The sequence below is a fragment of the Triplophysa rosa genome, linkage group LG8, assembly GCF_024868665.1.
Source record: "Triplophysa rosa linkage group LG8, Trosa_1v2, whole genome shotgun sequence".
Classification (NCBI taxonomy): domain Eukaryota; kingdom Metazoa; phylum Chordata; class Actinopteri; order Cypriniformes; family Nemacheilidae; genus Triplophysa; species Triplophysa rosa.
The window spans coordinates 14,173,819-14,188,275 of NC_079897.1; the positions used below are offsets into that span (position 1 = coordinate 14,173,819).

The 14,457-nt window shown below is 40.4% G+C and overlaps 3 protein-coding genes across 3 annotated transcripts; 1 reads left to right on the forward strand and 2 right to left on the reverse strand.

Moving 5' to 3' along the window:
- Positions 1–969: 969 nt before the first annotated feature.
- Positions 970–6,736, forward strand: LOC130558600 (uncharacterized). The gene is made up of 7 exons (XM_057341106.1): positions 970–3,878; positions 4,578–5,254; positions 5,334–5,379; positions 5,490–5,581; positions 5,877–5,987; positions 6,159–6,435; positions 6,533–6,736. Exons 1-7 carry the CDS (start codon positions 3,810–3,812, stop codon positions 6,734–6,736), a joined length of 1,476 nt encoding a protein of 491 aa, XP_057197089.1. The 5' UTR covers positions 970–3,809.
- Positions 6,737–6,796: 60 nt separating this feature from the next.
- LOC130558603 (uncharacterized) lies at positions 6,797–10,172 on the reverse strand. Its single transcript, XM_057341108.1, has 6 exons — positions 9,721–10,172; positions 9,232–9,394; positions 8,635–8,738; positions 8,259–8,403; positions 7,781–7,904; positions 6,797–7,351 (listed from the first exon to the last, which is right to left on the reverse strand). The coding sequence occupies exons 1-6, from the start codon at positions 9,801–9,803 to the stop codon at positions 7,047–7,049; spliced, it is 924 nt and encodes a 307-aa protein (XP_057197091.1). The 5' UTR covers positions 9,804–10,172; the 3' UTR covers positions 6,797–7,046.
- Positions 10,173–10,248: 76 nt separating this feature from the next.
- Positions 10,249–13,598, reverse strand: LOC130558601 (uncharacterized). The gene is made up of 9 exons (XM_057341107.1): positions 13,221–13,598; positions 12,694–12,875; positions 12,253–12,475; positions 11,964–12,039; positions 11,502–11,788; positions 11,306–11,392; positions 10,801–11,228; positions 10,397–10,471; positions 10,249–10,278 (listed from the first exon to the last, which is right to left on the reverse strand). Exons 1-7 carry the CDS (start codon positions 13,287–13,289, stop codon positions 11,097–11,099), a joined length of 1,056 nt encoding a protein of 351 aa, XP_057197090.1. The 5' UTR covers positions 13,290–13,598; the 3' UTR covers positions 10,249–10,278; positions 10,397–10,471; positions 10,801–11,096.
- Between the last annotated feature and the right edge of the window lie 859 nt (positions 13,599–14,457).

A 14,457-nucleotide genomic window follows, 5' to 3' on the forward strand; every position in this document is an offset into this window, starting at 1 on the left:
GTGAGTCCTGGGGCTCCACGTCTGAGGAGTCCCAGCCGGAGCCAGCCGCACCCTTTGCCTCTTTCCTTCAGCCGACCTCCAGGCGGGTGGCTCGGCTGAAGAGAAAGAGGCAGCGGCGGGCAGCGCGGACTTCCCTCCCTGCCGGAGCAGCAGCCGGCATCCCAGCCGGTGCAACAGCCGGTGTACAGCCCGGTGTCCAGTCCGGTAATCCAGTCGGCATCCAGTCGGCGTCCAGTCCGGTATCCAGCCGGTGGTGCAGCCGGCGTCCCAGTCGGTGGTGCAGCCAGCGTCCCAGCCGGTGGTGCAGCCGGCGTCCCAGCCGGTGATCCAGCCGGCGTCCCAGCCAGTGGTGCAAGCCGGCGTCCCAGCCGGTGGTGCAGCCAGCGTCCCAGCCGGTGGTGCAGCCGGCGTCCCAGCCGGTGATCCAGCCGGCGATCCAGCCAGTGGTGCAGCCGGCGTCCCAGCCGGTGGTGCAGCCAGCGTCCCAGCCGGTGGTGCAGCTGGCGTCCCAGCCGGTGATCCAGCCGGCGTCAAGCCCTGTTCAGCCGGCCTTCCAGCCGGCGTCAAGCCCTGTCCAGCCGGCGTCAAGCCCTGTCCAGCCGGCCTTCCAGCCGGCGTCAAGCCCTGTCCAGCCGGCCTTCCAGCCGGCGTCAAGCCCTTTCCAGCCGGCCTTCCAGCCGGCATCAAGCCCTTTCCAGCCGGCCTTCCAGCCGGTGTCAAGCCCTTTCCAGCCGGCCTTCAAGCCGGCGTCAAGCCCTTTCCAGCCGGCCTTCCAGCCGGCGCCCAGCCCTTTCCAGCCGACCTTCCAGCCGGTCCCTGGGAGACTCCCAGGGTCAAAGACTGTTCCCCACAGGACTTATCCTAAGGCCCCCAGGACTTCGCGCCCTCGAGCGCAGCCGGGGACTGGGACTATTCCCCCCAACCTTTTTGGACTGCCCCCTATGGGCTCTTGTTTGGCCCCACCCCCCCTCCCTTGTTTGTTATTTTTACTGTCCCATCCAAGTCCTGTTATTATGTTGTCTTGTCTGCCCTTGATTTTATTTTCTTTGTTTTGCCTTGTCCTGTCTGTCTCCCAGTCTGTCTTGTCTCGTCCGTCTACCCCTTGGTGAGCACCTGGAGGTGCTCATTAAAGGGGGGGCTTCTGTCATGGCTCTGCTTCATTTAGTCATGTTTTTCTTGGTCCTGTAGCAGAGCCATGACAAAGTCTTTGGTTATGTGTGGAGAGAAACATATTATTGTCCTTTTGACAATAATATGCGTTCTCTCCAGTGTCTCGTCATTGGCCCCGCTCCTCTCGTTTCCTTGTTATCTTTCCCTGAGTGTTTGATTACCCACACCTGCCCCGTGTCGTTATCCCTCGTTTGTCTTCCCTATAAATGCCCTCATGTTTCTTTGTCCTGTGATCGTGTATTGCATGTGTACATACGTTTGATGTGCTGTGTTTACCTGTCCTGTGTGCTTACTATTGTGAGTATTCACCTTGCCGTGTTGGTTCTTTTGGTTTTCCTGCCCCTGGACGTTGTGTCGTGTTTTGTTTGGTTTTGTTTTGCCCCACCGAGGGAAGTGTTTGGTTTCTGGTTTAATTATTAAAGTCTTGTTTTGTTAACCCCTTCACACCTGCCTGCGCTTGGGTTCTTCTCTCCACGCACCATCGTGACACCTGTAGTCTGAGCCAGGTTTATGATTTTAAATAAGAGAATCTGTCAAGATTCTCCTTATGTGTGTGCTGCAACCAGAATTTAAAATTTTGGACAGACGAGAGAGTAATGATACCGGGCGGGGTTTTCTGTGAAATTGTACCGGTAAATGTAGATAAACTGTCTGGATTGCATTTACATTACACTGAGATCCGATCACAATGCGTCCTCGACTACCTCTGGATCAGGACACGCTGATCGGATGACATTCCGATCAGAAGCGCGTTTACACTTGTCTTTTCAATGTGTATGTAGACAACATCCAGATACAGGTCGCATGTTAATGCCAAATATATACCCTTTGTTTGACAAATATGCATTCTAATGAAAACAGACAAAACGCATGACTTAATGTTTGCGATGTTCGATGGGATGCAAGATGCCCTGATCAAAAAATGATCAGTAATTTATATCTAGTTTTTACATTAACACATTAATGTAACTTAAAGTTTTTCAAGACTGAAGTCAGATTAATTTTGTTTAAATTTAAATGCATTATACAGCCAAAGTAATGTAAAACAATACATTTAGTGTAAATTTATAATAGTGAAACACTATAATAAAATAAAATATTTGCTGTCATATTTACAAAACATAAATATCCAATAAAAAATACAAACCTCAGCAAGAGATCGGTTCACCAACGCTGTTGACCGCAGCGATCTCTTTCCAAAACTGTTTTTTGCTTCCTTTGATTCCGCTTTCCAAGGTTAAACTTTATTTTCTAAATCGGAAAAGTTCCTCTTTTTTGCCGGATTACGTTTCTACATGTCGCAGTATCTAGGGTCGAGGCGTCTACACCCTGAATTTATAGGGGCGTTATATGTCAATTATAAGGTAAGATCATTCGTACGGGCAGACACAGACAGCTGCCACAGGACCATAGACTCTGTCCACACTGTGATCTCAACAACATTGAGACGGAACTCCACTTCCTAAAAGAATGCACAAAATACACGGATATACGGACAATGTTTTACGGAAAAATCAAGTCCATACACCAGACTTTTGAAAGTCTGTCAAACGATGAGAAACTGCCATATCTGTTAGGAAAACACAAGGACTGCTGTGTGTTAGCTGCACAATATGTGTCTGCCTGTCATAACAAAAAAGAAAACAATGAATCTGCCCTGACCTGATGTTTCCAAATGTACATAACATTATATTATTATATCCCTTTATTCTGCTACTTGGTCCGTGTAACGCTTTGCAGTTCTTTTTTCAATTTTCACCATCAAAATTAATCAAATGAAAATTGGTTTCAAACGTTCATTTTCAATTTTCATGGGTACTTCACAAATGGATAATTGTCTCTCAGTTTCATTTTCAATTATACGTGTTTGGGTAATTGCTTCAGAATTTCAGATTTTCGAACAAACACAAAAATTACTTGTTTTTTTAATTTTACATTTATGTGCTTGCGCTTGCAGCTGGATCCTACCATTATCGCCGGTAGTAGGGGTTTAAAGTGCGTACTACTGTTTATATCAGATCACCGTTATCTTTGCACGTTAACCACATTCAGTGTTGCCAACTTGGCGACTTTGTCGCTAGATTTAGCGACTTTTCAGACCCCTTTAGCGACTTATTTTTCAAAAAGCGACTAGCGACAAATCTAGCTACTTTCTGAATGAACTTTGGCGACTTAGCGAAACATTCTGCTTTACTTCTATTGCCCAGCGAGAGCGAGTTTTTGCCTTCCCAGCGCAGCACCGCCTCTCTGTGTCTACTCTGTTCAGTGAGCGGCAGGGAAAAGCAGCACATTTATGGCGTTATTTTAATGACAAATGTCGTGAGCGCATTATTACAAGGCGAGAGCGCATTCTTGTCATACGAGCGCGCGAATCTCTCCGCTCGCACGCCGATTTCCTTTGCTCGCGCACAAAACTGGACGCGCGCTTTCAATTATACGCTGCTCTCTTATGAATGTTCTCTCCTCTCGCTCAGTGAGCGTGTGCGCACTCAAAATGCGTGCCGTGCGTCCACGAATCCTTTGGTACTCTTGCTCTCGAGACGTCCTCCTGGCGTGTGCCAGGCATTATAGGCTGTCAAAAGTAGTCAACCAATCAGGGATAGGCTTCACGGCGGGCCAATGAAAACGCGACCTCTTACATGCCATCTTATTGGTTGAAAGTGACTCGGGGTATTCAACGACGCAAGATGGATCCACCACGTTCTCAGGTAACAATTTCAATATATTTGATGCAACATTACTAATCAAATGCATATTAGAAATGAAGGGGAAGAGGGCGTTTGGTATATTTTATCAAAGTTCAGTTGTATGCCCTGAACTTCTGGAACACTGAATGCAGATGCATTAAATGCATACTTAACCCAGATAGCACAATCCATCTGGTTTATGTCTATTTGACGTCTGCATTTACATCTGCAAAACATCTGCAATACATAGTTTGCTCTGTTGTAAAAGAGCTGTTGTACATCCATTCTAAATCATAAACATCTTACAGACATCTTCTAGATGTCTATATGACGTCTGACAGCAGACATCTCCGAGACGTATTGCAGATGAGCAAACTATGTATTGTAGATGTCTTGCAGATGTAAATGCAGACGTCAAATAGACGTAAACCAGATGTATGTGTGCTATCAGGGAAAATAGGTCTAGAATATTACATGATATTTCCAAATGCGATATAACGGGTCACAATTAAATAAATGTGAAATTCACTGCATTTATATTGGACTCCACATTTTACATAATTGTGGAATTTGCCTCGAGACCCTAATCCTAATGATTGCTATTAGTTCTGGAAATATTTTAACCACTATTAGAAACCATTTGTAATATTAATACATAAGATGACAACTAATTAACAATATGTAATTGTATGAATGTCTGTTCTGTTTTTGTTTCAACAGGTCCTGCTTAGACGACTAGTTTTGGAGAGGTTGTTAAATAAACTGCAGTATGTTGTTAGCCATTCTGCCTCAGGCCTTGACCTGGATTATCTCCATTTCATCTGCACACATGAAGTAATACTTATTGATGCACTAGAAGAACAAAATGTTGTCCCTGATTGTATTGTAAATGCTCTTCGAGAGCTCTGTACAATGGTGAGAGGACAGGTTGAGAATGAAACACTTCAAATTGAACTGGAGGCAGTTGCAGGAGTTATGGGACGACCTAAATACATAATAGAAAAAGAGAAGCTCAGGTCTTTACTAGACATTCAGCTGCCCATTCCTTGCATAGCTAAACTCTTGGGAGTTAGTGAAAGAACAGTTTTTCGTAGGATGATGGAGTTTGAGTTGTCTGTGTCAGACTCATACAGTACACTGAGTGACCAGGAGCTTGATATGTTAGTGTCCAACATCAAGTCAGAAATGCCTCATGTGGGATATAGATTGATGATGGGAAGGCTGAGATCTTTAGGTCACAGGATACAGTGGAGCAGATTGAGGGCCTCAATGCACAGAATAGATGCAGTTGGTGTTTTTTCCCGTATGACACAGCTAGGCTGTATAGTGAGGAGAAAATATTCTGTTAGGGCACCTCTCAGTCTAGTGCATGTGGATACGAACCACAAACTGATAAGGTTGGTTTCTAACAATGTTTGAAAATTGCACATCAAAATTGCAAAATAAATAATAAAAAATGTGTTTTCTTTCAATTAGATACAACCTTGTCATTTTTGGGGGCATTGATGGCTTTTCCAGAAAGGTAATTAGATGTGTTTATATATTTATAATGGTCCAGTCTTTACGTATTTTGTTATATCTGCTGTTCATTGTACGTAGATATTATGCTTCATGGGCTTCCTCTGTGTTTAGATAATGTACTTGGATGCATCTAACAATAACAAGGCATCAACTGGCTTCACCTTTTTTTTAGACTCTATTGAGCTGAATGGACTGCCTTCAAGGTAAATGTCATGTAAATAACTTTTCTTACCCTGAACAAGATTTCTTAACACATTACTTTCTAAGAATAATTCAAAAATGTATTTTTTGTCACCATTCACTCACCCTCATGATGTTTCAAACCATTCAATTGCATTGTGTGACTGAGACTATTATACTGTCTAACATTCTTTTGTGTTCTGTAGAAGAATTTAAGTCATACAGACAGAACAATAGGAGGGTGAGTAAATGGGGAAAAAATGCTTGTCCTTTAAACTGATTTATTATTTTTTCAAAATCTTTTACTTTCGTGGAAAGGGTTAGAGCTGATCAAGGAGTTGAAAACCTCGACATTGCGCGGTTCATGTTCACTGTAAGGGGAACAGATCGAGCAAGTTTCATCTCTGGAAAAAGTGTACACAATCAAAGGCAAGTTGAGAAAAAGCTGGTTGAAGGCAAGATGTTTCCTTATATTTGTTCAGTTTTTTCATCCATACCATACATGATGTAGGATAAATTATTACATTTGAAGATGATGTTAAGCACCATATATGTCCATTAGCATCTCAGACATAATGTTAAGCTTCTTTCATATTACAGGATTGAGAGGCTCTGGCGTGACGTGTGGACAGCAGTGACTGTCACGTATTACGATGTCCTGCATAGTCTTGAAGAAGATGGCCTACTGGACATCTCAAGCGCACTACACATCTTCCTTGTCCACTTTGTGTTTTTACCCCGTCTCCGCAAAGACTTGCAGACATTTGCTGAGGGCTGGAACCATCACCCCCTCCGCACTGAGCGCAATATGAGCCCCCAGCAGTTGTGGGAGGTGGGACTTCTACAGAACAGCACTCACGAGCCTGAGAATGTAGAGGTAGGAATTATTTTAATTTCTCTCAGTTATGACAGGGCACAGAGTGTGTGCAAATGTGATTGGATATTTTTAATGATTATATCTTATGAATCCTTAGGGTGAAGAGGACTTTGACATAGACTGGGAAAGTGCCATCTTCCATGAGGAATCATTAACAGAATGTGGAGTTGTGATCCCTGAACTTTCCCCCTCCCTAAATGAGCAAGAAATGCAACACCTCCAAGCTTCTGTTGATCCTACAGCCACATCATACTCACATGGCCGAGACATCTTTGTTCAGTGCCTTAATATTTTTCGTTGAGAAACTGGTATATGCCAAGTCTCCTTATTTGGTTGTTCATATCTACCAATGATGGAAACACACTGTAATATTTTCCAGTGACACTTTAATGAATACAACTAATACTGTTTGTTTTAATACCGTTTTCTTTATTCTCCTTACATTAAGTAAAATGTTAAATAATAAATTCCTGGCCAAGAAATAACATGTCCACATATTATCCAAATTTTACAGGAACTTGAACCTTAAATGTTAAGCAAGAAACAACCAACCACAACTTTAACAAATTTAACTGAAACCTTACGTTGAACAGTTAGACAAGCTTGTGTTGCTATATTCTGAGAAATTCCTGGCCAAGACAAAAGGCTTCCATCATTACCATTTTGAAATCCTCATACGTCAACATGTGTCTAACTGGTAGGACAATGGTATTGCTACATGCTGCTACAGTTGGATAACAGATCCTGTGCTCACAATATTTGACATCACAGTTATGGTTGAACTGCACAGTGATTTTGAACTGATTCTTCTCCTGAGACAGATAGGGAATGTGTCCCTGCCCTGTGACCCACTGAAGGAAGCTCTTCGGACTCATGGAAGGCTGAGAAGCTGCCTCAATACCAGAAGCACTGTCACCTGATAAACAAATGAAATTTATTTAATATAATATTCAACCATAAACAAACATCAACCAATCCATCCCTTTTTTCACACTGCTTATATTCAGGGTGGTGAAAATAGCAAGCGTTGTAGTGCTGAAGGGCAGGGAAACAGGTGGCCAGTCACAAAAATCTGTGTTCATTTATAAAGACAATTCCATCTAATGATAGTTCATCCAAAAATGAAAATTGTGTCATTTTTTATAGCAACTTAGAAACCTGTATTTACTTTTTCCAAAGATCACAAAATTTAAAACTGGTCTTTTCTATACAATGAAAGAGTGACAAGATATACGGTATTCATTTAGGGGGAACCATACATTCACTTTGAAGATGATATACAAATGTTGTTTCACTTTGTGTACTTAATTATTAATTCAAATGAATTACAATCTATTATTCTTACTTTGCTCCAGCTCCTGGAGAAGGTCTTGGAGATGATTCATTATGGCAACCTCCACCTGTTCTCTATATGACCCCTTCTCACTGAACTCAGCCTGGCAAATGGAGATGACAAAGTCTGCATCAGCCTGTTGAAAAAAATATCCAAACATTTACAGTTCATTAAACATTACAGTTTAATGACTCGGGGCAAACAAAACATAAAACTGTCATTGATTGAGCAGGTAACATCGTACAGTACTAATAATCAGGGAGATATAAACTTTTGACCTGGGCTAATTTTAGAAATTATGTTGTTATTCTTTGGTGAGAACTTTATGTTAACATTTCTTTCATAAAATAACTTGTTCAGGGCAGTAATAAATTAAAAATTAACCATAAATTTCAAAATTCCTCTTATTTTCCCAGATTTTCAGCATTTTCCAGATTCTGCAAGGGGGATGTAAACTATTGACTTAAACTGTAGATAGGTAGATACTTACCTCTGTTTCTGTTCCTGGAACAAATAGTGACTGACATATCTCTGGGTGTTTTGTCATTACATCACCAAGGCCATACAGCTCAAACCCCTTTCTTATCTCCTGCAGCATAGAGACCAACTTCAATGTTGCATGAAGGGTAATAGCTCTGGAGGAATAGAAATCAGTTTAATTTTGAAAAACCTCACTCAAATTGATATTCATTAACCATTCCAACATTTACATTTATGCATTTGGCAGACGCTTTTATCCAAAGCGACGTACAGTGCATTTAGTCTATACATGCCTTTTTTATCAGTGTGTGTTCCCTGGGATTGAACCCACAACTTTGCATTGTTAGCACAATGCTCTACCTACTGAGCTACACAGGAACACATACCGGATTATTTCTTCCTTCTTCTCCACACTGACAATACCAATATATCCACAGCTCAGGATGTCTTCCATGAGGTCTGTAATAGAACCTTCTGTGGCTGATTCCACCTGAAATAATACAGAAGGGTGCATTATTCAAAGATATTTGTAAAAAACATACCTCATGATTAACCCGTAAGAGCCCAGACACATTTGACCCTAAAAGACAAAGGTGGGTTAAAATGGGGGATATAAAACACACCAATTGGACAGCAAGACATTTCTAAAATAATTTCTGAAATATAACGCCTATTGTTTTAGGCTTTTTGGCCTGATGTGACACATATGTAACCAAAACGGATTACATGTAATAAAGGACATGTTATTAAAACATTTTTAATTGACACTGCAACATCTGCCAGACAGGCAGACCACAAATTTGGAAATGTTGTCATAACACAAAACTCACACTGTCACATGACCTAACCCAGACATTCAATAGTCAGTGACTTAATGAGTTAAAAGTAAAAAAAAACTTTAAAAACCCATATTTGTGTCAACTTTGTGACTGTGGGATCTTAGTGGTCAAAAACATATATCATAATTACTTGAATAAAATTACCTGTGCTATAAGGTCTTGATATTGTCCATCTCCCAGATCATTTCTATTCAGTCGTTCAAACTGTAGAGACCCACTGCATAGGAACTTGTAGCACCAGTGCATCAGGAAATTTGGAGCTGGACCACCTTGGGCTACGCTGACAGCCATTATCTCTCCTACAGTCCTAAAGATATACAGTTTTTCTTTAGCGTTTTCTACATTCAAACATACTTAATAACAAAGTGACATACAGCAATGAAAATATCCAAATGCTGTCATTCATAACTTAGAGTACCGTAAATGTACTCATAAAATGTTACTATTGTCGGATGGATTTTCAACCACACTAATCTCTGCCTGTCCTTCATTTTGGTAGTTTTGAGATGGTCGCAGAAAACAGGTGATTGCTTACAGCACTTTTAAGTATATTGATAACTGATGTGACAACATTTCTGGAGATATGTTAAATGCAAAAAAAAAATGTTTTATGTAAAAAGTATAAAAACTTACTTGAAATGACCTTTATCTAAATCAGTGAGTGAATACTTTGGCCTTCCACCCTCAAAGAAACGCTTTTCGATGCCTCCAACCATTTCTTCAAAACAAAAATTATCATTACAGTTCTGCACATTTATAATAATTTGCACATCTACACCAGGGTTTTTAAACCCTTCCTATTTGAAACCCAGCTCATGTCATAGAGAAACTCTAATAATCAGCTGACAAGTTAATTCAGCCGTTTTAAAAAAGGGGGACATACAAAATGTGCATATCTGGGACGGCTCAAGAAACAGGTGGAAAATCCATGGTCTACATAATTGCTGAATATAATGTATTCATTCATATACTGCAATTATACCTGTCAGAAACTCCTTGCTGAGAGCCCCTGTATCTATTCCAGCCTCGCCTAAAAACACAACTTTTAGTTTGTTGACTGGAGGTGACTTTTTTTGCCTTTGCCAATGAACAAGGCCTCTCTCCAACATGTTGTGTCTTGACATAGTGATCTCAAATTTTCTGCCTTCAGTAACTACTGCGGCACTGATTCTTTTGAGAACATCATCAAGGCTAGACAAAGATAAACAAGACAAGTTACTGTTTAATTATTTAATACTTCTAACAACTGTAATAAACAAAAACAAACAAATAAATGTTGGCTATTAAGTAAAAAAAAAAAAGGTCACACCATTCAATTTTACAGTCTAGTCCTTCAAAAACATCATCCACATCAGAGAGAGGTGTAATGGAATCCTCGAAAATGCTGTAACACACATGTACAACAAATTACATTACAGAATTAAAAAAAGAATCCTCCGGTTTCACAGACAAGGCTTAAGTGTTGTCCCAGACAACATGTCTGGGTTGTTTTAACTTAAAAAAAACTTGCACTGACTGGTCTTAAATGTCAGTTGCATTGTTTTGTCTCAAGATTACACATTAGCCGTGTTTTTATCTAAGGCACATTTTATAAAAGTTACTTTAATGTCCTAATTTATCTACTGTATGGCCTAGTCCCGTCTTAATCTAAGACCTGTCTATGGAACCAGGCCAAAGACTAATAAGTATAATTTATTAAACAGGTTTAGATACCTTTCGCCACAGAAGCTTGCATGAATTTCTAGTTCATTTGCTGGAAATCTGATGAGACAGAGCAGACAGGCAGCCTAAAACGAAGACAACAATGCAAACATCAATCAACAATCACATCACATGAACAGTCTCTCATTTGTTTTAAGTGACCTGTGCATCCTAACACGTCGTTGACTCAACCTATGTTGTCAGTTTGTTTGCCAAATGGGGAGAATTATATCTCATTGTTTATTCTTGGAATTCTGATCTGTGATTGTACAGATATTACTTCACTTCTAATGAATAAAGAAGAACTGCTAGTGCTGGGTAGTAGTTGTCTGGTTGTATTGTTTCTGTGATACCTCAATGCTTGAATTAATAGCACTACAGCTGGCTCCAGGAGTTCGTTCTTCTGAGAGCAATGCAGAAGTAGTTGATTGAGGAAAGGACTACAATGGAAATATATGTATTAATTAAATATATTTTTAAAACTGTCTTGCTAAAAGCTTTATTTTTAATTTGATACCTCAGGGCTTGATTTATGAGCAGTACTGCTGGCTGCTGAATTTGGTTCTGCTATGGCTGATGATTCAGTGAAAACAGGAGGGGAAGACTACAATGAAAATATAAGATATTTATTAATCTTTATAAAACTATCACTGTCATGAAATATTATAGACACAGTGAGGTTAAATGTTTCCTAAAATTTCCATTATCCTTACAGAACTCTCTGCGTCATCCTCAGTAGAAGATGCATATGTACCGCATGACTTTACATGCACAGCCAAAACTTGGAGTGGCATAGCCAAACCACAGATCTGGCAGGCTGCTTTTGGCATTTTTTTGAACTCATGTGCATCTGGAGGAAGAGGTGATGTGTCTAGTTCCTGCTGGAGAGGAACTATGTACATTGTTATCTTTCCACCTCCACTGACAGATCGCAAATACTGAGTATTGTAACCGTCAGCCTCCGGTGGGACAACTATTAATTTCCTCTGTCCTGATCCACCTTTGAAGACAACAAATTTGATGAATGACAACTGGTAACGCTATAACAAAATACATCTGAGGTTCTGAAATGTCACAATCACACTATTCTAGATACCTCTGTATCTAAATTTAAATTAAATATGTTAAATTAAATAAAACTGTATTTTGATAATGATTACACCAATCTATATTACCAAGAGCCTTGTGCAGAAGCCACCCTCCAGTCATGTTAGACAGTTTTGGGTAATGGTCCATCAGGTGACTTGTAATCTGCCCCCCCCAAAAACAGATTTCTGAGTAACCAAACAATTTAATATTATGCTAACATTTATGTATTTATTTATTAATATTTCAAATGCACATATTTAATTTTTAAATCATGAAGAAAGTGCTGAACAAAATGCTACATAAATATACATAATTAAATACTTTTAGATAAAAATGAATAAAATTCACTTAATAGATCCTTTTATATTAATTTACCTGTAAGTGGTCAGCATTATCATGGAGCATGACTGTACGTCTTCCCATGCCAGCAAGTAGAAGCTTAAGTTCATCTGCGGGTGTGGGTGTCCTTTCCACATTTTTATTTAACAGATAGAACTGCATAGATGCAGTCTTGTTGCTTGTGTTGACCACTTTACAGGCAGAACGAACTCGTTTTCTTCCCTTCAGCTGAGCCTTCAGAAAATAACCTGGGAAAGATCTGCAAAAATCACAAAACAATGCATAGAGTTTGCTCATTAAATAAAATTTGGTGATTCAGAAAGCTTACTATTACTGTCTGATAATAAGACTAACAGACAAGAATTGGTCAAAGTGCTTGTAACTCATTTGTCACAATTTCACTAAATTAAACATATTAATATACTACATTAACTGACAAATTACTACATTAACTTCACTAAATACACTTTAAATAACCTGGACATTTCCCTCTGAACTGCCGTCTGCTGCTGAGAAGTCGATGGCTGCAATGGCTGCAAAGTTGGCAGATTTTGCTGTGCAGTGGCCTGCTGCTGCTGCTGCCCTGTCTGTTGCTGACTGTCTGAGCGCATCTGGTCACTTATTAAAGTGATCAGATGACGTGTTGCTTCATCAATGGACTGGAATAGTATACAACATTTTAAACCATAACATTTGACATGATCTTCTGGATCAGTCTGTTACAACTGTATTTGGACATTTACATATGTAACCATGTTTTTGGAAATTTAACATGGTTGGAGTAACATGTTAATATCAAAGTGCATAAATTTTATCATTTGTTACACGACATGCATAAGGACCACATGAACTTGGTGGATGTTGGCCTGTTTTGTCTGAATAACGGGGTAGTGTAGTTAAACTGCCTAAGATTTGGCCTACAAAGCATCCAAACGCCCTCTTCCCCTTCATTTCTAATATGCATTTGATTAGTAATGTTGCATCAAATATATTGAAATTGTTACCTGAGAACGTGGTGGATCCATCTTGCGTCGTTGAATACCCCGAGTCACTTTCAACCAATAAGATGGCATGTAAGAGGTCGCGTTTTCATTGGCCCGCCGTGAAGCCTATCCCTGATTGGTTGACTACTTTTGACAGCCTATAATGCCTGGCACACGCCAGGAGGACGTCTCGAGAGCAAGAGTACCAAAGGATTCGTGGACGCACGGCACGCATTTTGAGTGCGCACACGCTCACTGAGCGAGAGGAGAGAACATTCATAAGAGAGCAGCGTATAATTGAAAGCGCGCGTCCAGTTTTGTGCGCGAGCAAAGGAAATCGGCGTGCGAGCGGAGAGATTCGCGCGCTCGTATGACAAGAATGCGCTCTCGCCTTGTAATAATGCGCTCACTACATTTGTCATTAAAATAACGCCATAATTTTAGCTGTTCAACGAGAGTGACTGCTCGTGTGTAGTTTTAAGTGGTTGAGTTCACTACATAGTTTTTGTTGTCTGCCAACAGAAACAGACAAATAAGTCATTAAGAACCTATGTATTGTGCATTTGGATGTATTGTTTTAATATAATACTGTATACAACCGCTCAGAGAGTAGAGATATGAAGCAGACCTGAAGCGCTTAGTTTGTCAGATACTACGTGATGACGTCGCTGATATGCAAATTAGCGCGTGACGTAATCTGGCGACATTTAGCGACTTTTTGGGCAGGCTTTAGCTACTTTCCATTGAAAAGAGTTGGCAACACTGACCACATTGTCTGGACAATGAGTGAGTGGAGTGCGCTTGATTCATATGAAAGTGTGATCCGTCGGTTGGTAGAATGTCCATCTAGAAAATATGTCGCTTTCACGGTTAATGTGTAGCCTAATTATTATGAGACGTATCCCTTTATAACAAGAAAATATATCATTTAAATGCCGTATTATCCCAGGGACGTCATTTCCACTGGGGACGGGGGGGGGCATGTCCCCCTCACTTTTCAAAATCCCGTTCGTGTCCCCATCACTTTCAAATGTGTTTGTAATGATTTTTTAACCACACGCCGTCATCGCCACGGAGATAACAGAGAGTCTGCCTGTGTCTATGCGCACGTCGCGTGCACACTCTAAAAAAAGATCACTGAAAGATTGTTTTCAATCACGTGGTTTTGATATGAATTGAATAGAAACCTGTTTTTACATGGTCGTTGTTTCGTTAGGCTATGTTAAGCTGTTTCCTTATAATGGACTTCTGTGAGGAA

Bases quoted from the DNA above. Each gene is read 5' to 3' on its own strand.
- LOC130558600 (XM_057341106.1), top strand. From the start codon at position 3,810: ATGCCATCTTATTGGTTGAAAGTGACTCGGGGTATTCAACGACGCAAG. The intron at 5,582-5,876 runs GTAAATGTCATG...TTTCGTGGAAAG, and splicing joins CTGAATGGACTGCCTTCAAG to GGTTAGAGCTGATCAAGGAG. The intron at 6,436-6,532 runs GTAGGAATTATT...ATGAATCCTTAG, and splicing joins ACGAGCCTGAGAATGTAGAG to GGTGAAGAGGACTTTGACAT.
- LOC130558603 (XM_057341108.1), bottom strand. From the start codon at position 9,803: ATGGTTGGAGGCATCGAAAAGCGTTTCTTTGAGGGTGGAAGGCCAAAG. The intron at 8,404-8,634 runs GTATGTGTTCCT...CTATTCCTCCAG, and splicing joins AAGAAGGAAGAAATAATCCG to AGCTATTACCCTTCATGCAA. The intron at 7,352-7,780 runs GTAAGAATAATA...TTTGTTTATCAG, and splicing joins TCTCCAGGAGCTGGAGCAAA to GTGACAGTGCTTCTGGTATT.
- LOC130558601 (XM_057341107.1), bottom strand. From the start codon at position 13,289: ATGCCATCTTATTGGTTGAAAGTGACTCGGGGTATTCAACGACGCAAG. The intron at 11,789-11,963 runs GTAATATAGATT...TTGTCTTCAAAG, and splicing joins GCTTCTGCACAAGGCTCTTG to GTGGATCAGGACAGAGGAAA. The intron at 11,229-11,305 runs GTATCAAATTAA...TTTCCATTGTAG, and splicing joins CTCATAAATCAAGCCCTGAG to TCCTTTCCTCAATCAACTAC.